The sequence below is a fragment of the Schistocerca serialis genome, chromosome 4 (assembly GCF_023864345.2).
Source record: "Schistocerca serialis cubense isolate TAMUIC-IGC-003099 chromosome 4, iqSchSeri2.2, whole genome shotgun sequence".
NCBI classification, from domain to species: domain Eukaryota; kingdom Metazoa; phylum Arthropoda; class Insecta; order Orthoptera; family Acrididae; genus Schistocerca; species Schistocerca serialis.
The window spans coordinates 714,700,977-714,709,098 of NC_064641.1; the positions used below are offsets into that span (position 1 = coordinate 714,700,977).

Genomic DNA, 8,122 nt, shown 5'->3' on the forward strand with positions numbered 1-8,122 from the left:
TGTACTGGAGGAGGGGGGGGGGGGGGGGTTGGGGCTATCTGCTGTGTACAGGAGGTAGAGGAGAGGGGAGAGGACAGAGCCCTGGGGCACACCTGCAGAGGGGTATAAGGTGCAGGAATCAGCGTTATGGATGGTAACGTAGGAGGGACAGCAGGAGAGGAAAGAGGCAATCAAACGCACGTAGTTGACAGGAAGGGCGTAGGTCTGGAGTTTAAACAGGAGACTGGGATGCCAAACATGGTTGTACGCCTTTTTGAGGTTGAGGGAGACGAAAATGGTGGACTGACGGGAGTTAAGCTAGAGGGAGAGGAGATGAGTGAGGTGTAGGAGTTGGTCATCAGCAGAGAAGGAAGGTCAAAAGCCACATTGGCTGTTGGGGAGGAGGTGGTTTCGGTGGAGGTGGTGATGGATGCGCCGTGTAAGGATGGATACCAAGAGCCTGCTGAACACCAAGGTGAGACAGATAGGGCAATAGGAAGAGGCATCAGATGGAGGCTTGTTGGGTTTGGAGAACATCAGGATGTGGAAGGTTTTCCACAGGTCGGGGAAGAAGCCGGTGGCAAGGATGATGATGTACAGGGTGGCAAGGACTGCAAGGAAGGAGAGAGGGCGGTGTTCGAAGCGGCAGTAGGGAACGCATTCGTGGCCAGGAGCAGTGTTGCGTTTAGTGCAGAGTGTGAGGCTGGTGTCCTGTTTAGTGATGGGAGTGTTAAGTTCAGATGGTAGTGTGCGGCCCAAGTACTGGAAGCTAGGAGTAAGGGGAGGAACACATGTATTCGTATGATCGATGATGTCGGGGTAGAGGGAATAATCAAATTGAGGATGGGTGAGAAGCAAAGTGGTTAGCCTTACTGAGGTTGTCAGGAAAGAGATGGTCACCAAGGAGGAGAGGGTACTGGGGGGTAGGGCGGTTCCCAGTAAAGTGGTGGAAAGCAGACCAATATTTGGAAGTGTTTATTGGGAGTGTGGTGTTGAGTTGTGTACATGTCTGTCGCCATGCGTGGCGTTTCTTCACAGTAAGCAGGTTGCAGATGTGCAGAGCGGTAGAGGCGGCGGCATTCACGAAGGAGGACGGCCTGTGGGAGCAGGTCTGGGCAGTGAGGGTGGATGGCTTTGGTGGGGTTATGGGTGGCGACGGCATCAGACAAGATCTGATGCAGGAAGGCAGCAGTGTGGGAGATGTCATCAGGAGATTGCTGCAAATTTTCACAAAGTCAGATGGACTTTCCCAGCGCAAAAAGCTTTAGCAGTGGGCTGCACCATCTTGTTTTGCCTCCTCTAGCGGTGTGTTACGGTACTGTGGCGCGGCCATTCCAATTGTATCAGGATCGGACACAATGTACCAGCAAATGAAGATACTTTCTTAATTTTATTTTTCTAGGGGACAATTGAAACTTCAGGAATACCCCTCGTACAGTTTACATTAACAATCTATGTATAAAGCCATGTTTTGAGCTATATTCTGTTCGCCCTGATAGCTGAGTGGTCAACGTGACGGATTGCTGTCCTACGGATCCGGCTTCGATTCCCAGCTGGGTCGGAGATTTTCTCTGCTCAGGGACTGGGTGTTGTGTTGTCTTAATCATCATTTTATCCCCATCTAGAGCGCAGGTCGGACAGTGTGGCGTCGAATGTAATAAGACCTGCACCAAGGCAGCTGGACCTACCCCACAAGGGTCCTCCTGGCCAATGACGCCAAACTCGTGAATCCATTTATCATTTTTGGAAATTTATCCATATAACTCTAAAAAAATTGTAAGAATGGTTGTGCCTGTGTATGAGATTCTGGGCTCCTTTTCAAGTTCCAGACCTACGACCTTCCTATCAACTTTAGCCATCTCACTGCCTCTCCTGCCTTCCTTCCTATGTCACCATTCATAATACCAATTCCCGTACCTTCTGCCCTGCTGCAGGTGTGCCCCAGGACTCCGTCATTTCTCCTCATCTCTATCTCCTGTACACTGTTGATATGCCCAAACCACCCCCTCGTCCATCTCCTTCAATATGCTAATGACACCACCTTTCTTGTCCTCTATCCTACCCGTCAACAGTCCCAGTGCTCCCTCCAAACCCCCTAAACCAGTTTAACGCTTGGGGCAACCAGTGGCTCCTTCGAATGTATCTTACAAAACCCAGGCAATCATTATAGGATGTACCACCCCCCTCCTTCTGGCTCCATGATTTCTACCTCACCATCTATGACTGCCCTATCCAACTTATACCCACCTTGAAATAACTTGGCTCCACTGTTGACCATCAACTCACCTGGACTCCTCATCTTCAAGCCATCCACCACAAAACCCACATTAGACTGATACTACACATCAACAAAATACGACAAAATAACTGAATTAAAATTTGGAGAGCCTGCCAAGGGACAGATACAGAAAGTGAGGCAGAGCACGGAGAATCAGTGAAATACTGCGAGTAATGAAGATAATGTGCAAGGGGCACTACATTACCAGTGCGTGGATAAGTTGAGAATTCGGGTGCAACGAGAGGGGTGCTAAGGTAGTCTGTGTTTGGATGGTGCAGTGGTCAAAGCATCTGCCTAGTAGGCAGGAGACTGGGATTCGAATCCTAGTCTGGCACGTATTTTCAACTTTTCTCATTGCTTTAAAACAACGCCTGCTCACAGCCATTGTCTGTAAATCCTTTGTGCCGTAATTCATAGTGACTGCTGCATTAAAGTGGTGTCTGTTTTTTCAAACATGTCTGAAAGAACAAAAACCACATATACAGGGTGAGTCACCTAACGTTACCACTAGATATATATCGTAAACCACATCAAATACTGACGAACCGATTCCACAGACCGAACGTGAGGAGAGGGGCTAGTGTAATTGTTTAATACAAACCATACAAAAATGAACGGAAGTATGTTTTTTAACACAAGCCTACGTTTTTTTAAATGGCACCCCGTTAGTTTTGTTAGCACATCTGAACATAAAAACAAATACGTAATCAGTGCCGTTTGTTGCATTGTAAAATGTTAATTACATCTGGAGATATTGTAACCTAAAGTTGACGCTTGAGTACCACTTGTAACACCTCCGATTTATGTATCCCGCTCGATCGGGATCTGAATAGCAGCCCAAATAAATATTAATTAATGTGACCGTGTACCTAATGGGGCTGGCAATCGGATTTGACTGCTACGAAGTTGTTACATTCCATTATGTCCTTCTCAAATGCTGTAATAATGAAATGTCTGGTGACAAGAAGAACGCCAACACAGCTTCATTAATCAAGAACCTATATTCGTCTCTAAAACACAAGAAAAAGGAGACAGCCACTGCCTTCGTCATACATAATTAATTACGGCTAATCTCAGCACAGGCCTCTACGTTATTCATTATTGTCACACGCAAATTCAATCACTGCAATCCAACACTGCAATCCAAATGATGCCAGCGCGGTAGATGCGAAACCAAAAATATCGGCACAGAAATATCACTGATCACTCTAGTAATTATACTTCTTCACTTTCCCGTATTATTCTAACACAAAGGGGTTAAACCGCGGCGATGGCCACTCCCTTTGTCGGTAAAGCCTTGCATTACAGCAACAGGCCTCCGCACGGCTCGGCCCGCAACCTGGGAACTGGCTTCAACTCGCACTCGCTCTCGCAACCCGACACTATCGATTGTTTGCCCTTTCGACCTGTGCCGAGTGCAAACTTACAGTAAGGGCCTACGGACCCCTTACATCCCCGCCCTCGAAAAGTTCTTTGGAGCCTCTGGCGTAAAAGAATCGGCAAGGCAATTAGACATTGCTACATCTGAACAAAACACATAGTGTAAATAATTAATGAAATTACAATTCACCAAATAATCCATCGAGTCCGGTAGTGGGCTGCCTCAGCAATAATATTCTACAAAAGGTTATTACATCTCATACAAACAGCAATAGTCCTCTATAGTCCAATATTGAATGAAACACACAACATACAATCAAAAATTATTACTTGAACACATGACATATGAATTATTATACTACAAATTAGTTGTTACAAGTTTTTACATCCATTCTCAGGTAATCGTCGATATGAAATATGAAGTTCTAGTTACAATACATCAGAAAATACAATGCAAATAAACATTCCCCTTTTTCAAATGTCCGTTTAACAACTAAATGTCCTAGATATATCTTACCCAACTACATCAAGGAGCTTGAACACTCTCATTTCAGACATTCGCCCTAATCGAGTTCCCTTTCCTCATCTGGGTTATCCCTGTTCTCGTGTGAGTAGTACCTTTTTATGTTTTCCACATGTTCTTTACCATGCACTCTCTTTGTCCGTACATATTCCAACTCCACACCACAGTGTTAGGATGACCAATTTTTATAATCCTGTACGGTCCCTTATAAACGTGGTTGAATTTATGTATTTCAGAGTTTATTTTCTTTGATTTTGCATGTACCTTTACTAGTACCAAGTCTCCCACTCGGTAAGTTATTGGTTTCACTAGCTTGTCGTGTCTTTCCTGTCTTTTCCTAGCCTTCTCCTTCATACTTAATTCCACTAGCTCTAATTTCCTTTCCCAAGTCAATGAACTTCCTGGTGGGTAGACTAGCAACTCACGAAAAATACTGTCGGGTTCTTGATTGAGCAATAGTTCACATGGTGCAAACCCTGTAGAATCATGTGGGAGGTGATTTCTGACCCACTCAAATTCTTCCAGATATTCTTCCCATGAACCATGCTTCCTATGACAGTATGTTCAGCATAAACGGTTCAATTCCTTCATTGTTCGTTCTGCCGGGTTAGAAGCTGGCCTATACCTAGAAATGGCAATTTGTTCTATCCTGTGCTCATTTAGCATCCCTGTCCACTCCTTTGACCTAAATTGTGACCCATTATCACTCAAAATTCGCTTAGGAATACACACCTTTTGAAAATAGTCTTTCTTAAAATGGTTAATGATGGCTCTACTAGCAGCTTTCTTTAACGGGTAAAATTTTATGTACTTGGAAATCAGTTCTTCCACTACTAAGATTTGTGTGTAATTCAGTCGTGAGGCAGGAAGTGGCCCAAAGAGATCCACTGCAACTATGTCCTTAATTGCTGTTGGTACAATTGGATGCATATATCCTCTGTGCTGTACTGTAGTCGTTTTGGATTTTTGACAGGTGTCACATGTACTCAGTATCTTACGTATACGCCTTCCCATGTTGTTGAATGCACAATCTAACTTCAACTTTTCCAGACACTTCTTCGGTCCATAATGTGCATTACTATAGTGTGTATACCAAATTAATTTTTCTACCACATGCTCAGGCACACAGAGTTTCCAGTTCTCCTCACTCTCCTTGTTCTTTTGTAAAGTATCCCATTATGAATATAATAAAATGTGTGAATTCTTTCCTCTCCTGCACACCTGTATTTGTTTTTAATTGTCTTTAATTTCTCGTCCTCGTTTTGTTCCCTGCGCACATTCTTTAGGAATTTCCTTATGAATTCTTCATACTGTACTCCCTTCATCAGGTTAATTCTAACTCCTTCTCCTTCTGGCCTGTCCACCAACATTCCTCTCGAGTCAGCTGGTAATCTTGACAAAGCATCAGGTATTATATGTGTTGCTCCTGGTTCATAAATTATCTCGAAGTCATAGTCCTGTAATGCCAGGGCCCATCGTGTGAGTCTGCTATGCCTCAACTTGCTTGTAGTCAGAAATGTAAGGGCCTTATGGTCAGTCACTACTTTCACATGCCTCCCGGCCAAATAATACCGGAAACGCTTAAACCCCCACACAATTGCCAATGCCTCCCTTTCAGTAATCGAATATTTCCTCTCCCAAGCATTTAAACTTCTGCTACCAAACGCTATTGTTCTTACACTCTCACCATTTCCGCTCCTTTCCATTTGGTACAAATGTATTCCTAGTCCATAGTCAGAGCTGACTGCTCCTAAATAAAAATCATTGGAAAAATCCGAGTGGTACAATATGTCTGCACTATATAGTGCTTCCTTGATATTCTCAAACTCGGTTTGGCACTCTGCACTCCAATGCCACGGCATCCTCGCCTTGGTCAATTCTCTCATACTCGGGGCATTAAGTACAGATCCTTTGACAAATTTTCTATAAAACTCACAAACCCCAAAGAATGCTCGCAACTGCTTCTTACTATGGGGGGTCGGAAAATTTCTAATAGCCTCCATTTTACCAGGATCAGGATAGATACCCTCCTCTGATATTATATGGCCCAGGAATTTTATCTTTGATTTGCCAAATTCCGACTTGTCCAGGTTTACAGTTACCCCTGCGGTTTCAAAAGCTGCCAAGATTGCATCCAATCTATTCAAATGTTCTTCCCATGATTCGCTTGCTATCAAGAGGTCATCCACGTAGACGGTGACCTTTCTAAGTAACTCCTCGCCTAGTATCATATCCATCGCTCTTATGAATTCAGATACTGGCACATTAAGCCCAAATGGCAACACTCTAAATTGATAGCACCTCCCTCCATAAGTAAATGCTGTATACTGGCGGGACTCTGTGGCCAATGGTATTTGCCAGTATCCAGCAGTTAAGTTGATACTACTAAGCACCTTTGCTCCTCGGAATTTTTGAATCAGTTCTTCTATAGTCTCGGGTTTGTCCCGCTCCAGCTCGATGATTTTGTTCACTGTTCATGCATCCAAGACTATCCTCACCTTTCCATCCTTCTTATCAACAACAAATAGGGGGTTGTTATATTGACTGTTGGCCCTTTCTATAACACCAAGGTCTCATCCTCTGTATCTCTTCATCTACTGCTCTTCGTTTCGCCTGGGGAATAGGATACTGTTTTATATTGAACGGTTTATGGCTCTTTATCTTTAGCTTACACTCCACCCCTTTCATGATACCTGTCCATTGAGAAAATACCTTACAATGCCTGTATAATACTGTGGCTAATTTCCTCTTAGTCCCCTCATCTAGGTGTGTCATCTCCTTCAACTTTTTACTGATCTTATCCTCTTTATGTCTATCCTATCGTGCTAATCCATCAAGGTATATCAACACTTCTTCTTCTAGTTTCTCTTCCCCGTATCCCATGGTGGGTTCCTCTTCATGACACAAACTTATCCTTCTGAATTCCTCCTCTTCTTCGATTGCACTCCCCTCAGCAAACTTTAATCTCTTCTCTTCTCCCTTTCTTCCTTTGACCTTGATAGTACCTTCATCAAAACTCACTACTGCATCAACTTCATTCAACCAATTTATCCCTAAAATAATTGATGTGTTCAATCCGGCCACCACCAAAAATGTTGCTTCGTATTCTTCTCCCTCTATCTCGAAGGTAATCAACACTTGTTCTTTAATAGGTTTACTCCTTGCACCCAACGCATTCACAATTCTCACTCCACTCACCAGGAAACTAGGCAAGCTAATATTTGCTTTTAGTACCTGTTCATATAACCTCTTGGATACTGCACATACTTCACTCCCTATATCGACTAATGCCTCGATATTCAGTCCACATAGCTTGATCCTTATCATGGGTAGTATGGGTTCTTTGGTAATCCTACTTCTTTCCTCCAGTAGATCTTCTCTCAGATCTCCACCATTGTCGTGTCTTAGTAGGTTTACTCTGGTCCTTGTAGTTCTCACTCCTGACCGGACCTCATCTGGAGTGTCATTCAGTTTTCCGGTCTCTCCGCCTCTTCTATATGCACTGTGTCATTCATTCGCCTATCCCATCCTCTCTCATGATCTCTTGGTTCTTTACTCCTTCTCCAATCATTTCTCCATTGCCGTTCACCACCATGGTTCCTGTACCTATGGCCACCACCTCTTCCTCTATAATTAGACGAATTACCAAAATGATTCCTTGGGTCATTATTTCCCCCTCGGTTTTGATCATTAGCTTGATTGTGTTCCTGTGATCGAACAGATTCCAACTGTTCCAGTATTTTCATCAAGGCCTCCCTATCTTTAATTAGGCTCCCGGATACAGTTTCTTGCATTCTCCGGCTCATTCTTCTTTTTATCGCTGATATCATTACGTCATCACTCAGGGGTTGTTCCAAGGTCTCGTTCAATTCCCACAAATGTTTGGCAAACTCTCTCAACGTTCCTCTCCATGTACTAAGTGACTTGCGGTGGAGTAGGTCCTCAATTGCTGCACACTGATG

At 43.8% G+C, this 8,122-nt stretch overlaps 1 protein-coding gene across 1 annotated transcript; it reads right to left on the reverse strand.

Moving 5' to 3' along the window:
- Positions 1–6,977: 6,977 nt before the first annotated feature.
- LOC126474714 (uncharacterized) lies at positions 6,978–7,487 on the reverse strand. Its single transcript, XM_050102192.1, has one exon. It carries the CDS (start codon positions 7,485–7,487, stop codon positions 6,978–6,980), a length of 510 nt encoding a protein of 169 aa, XP_049958149.1.
- Positions 7,488–8,122: the final 635 nt, after the last annotated feature.

Bases quoted from the DNA above. Each gene is read 5' to 3' on its own strand.
- LOC126474714 (XM_050102192.1), bottom strand. From the start codon at position 7,487: ATGATAAGGATCAAGCTATGTGGACTGAATATCGAGGCATTAGTCGAT.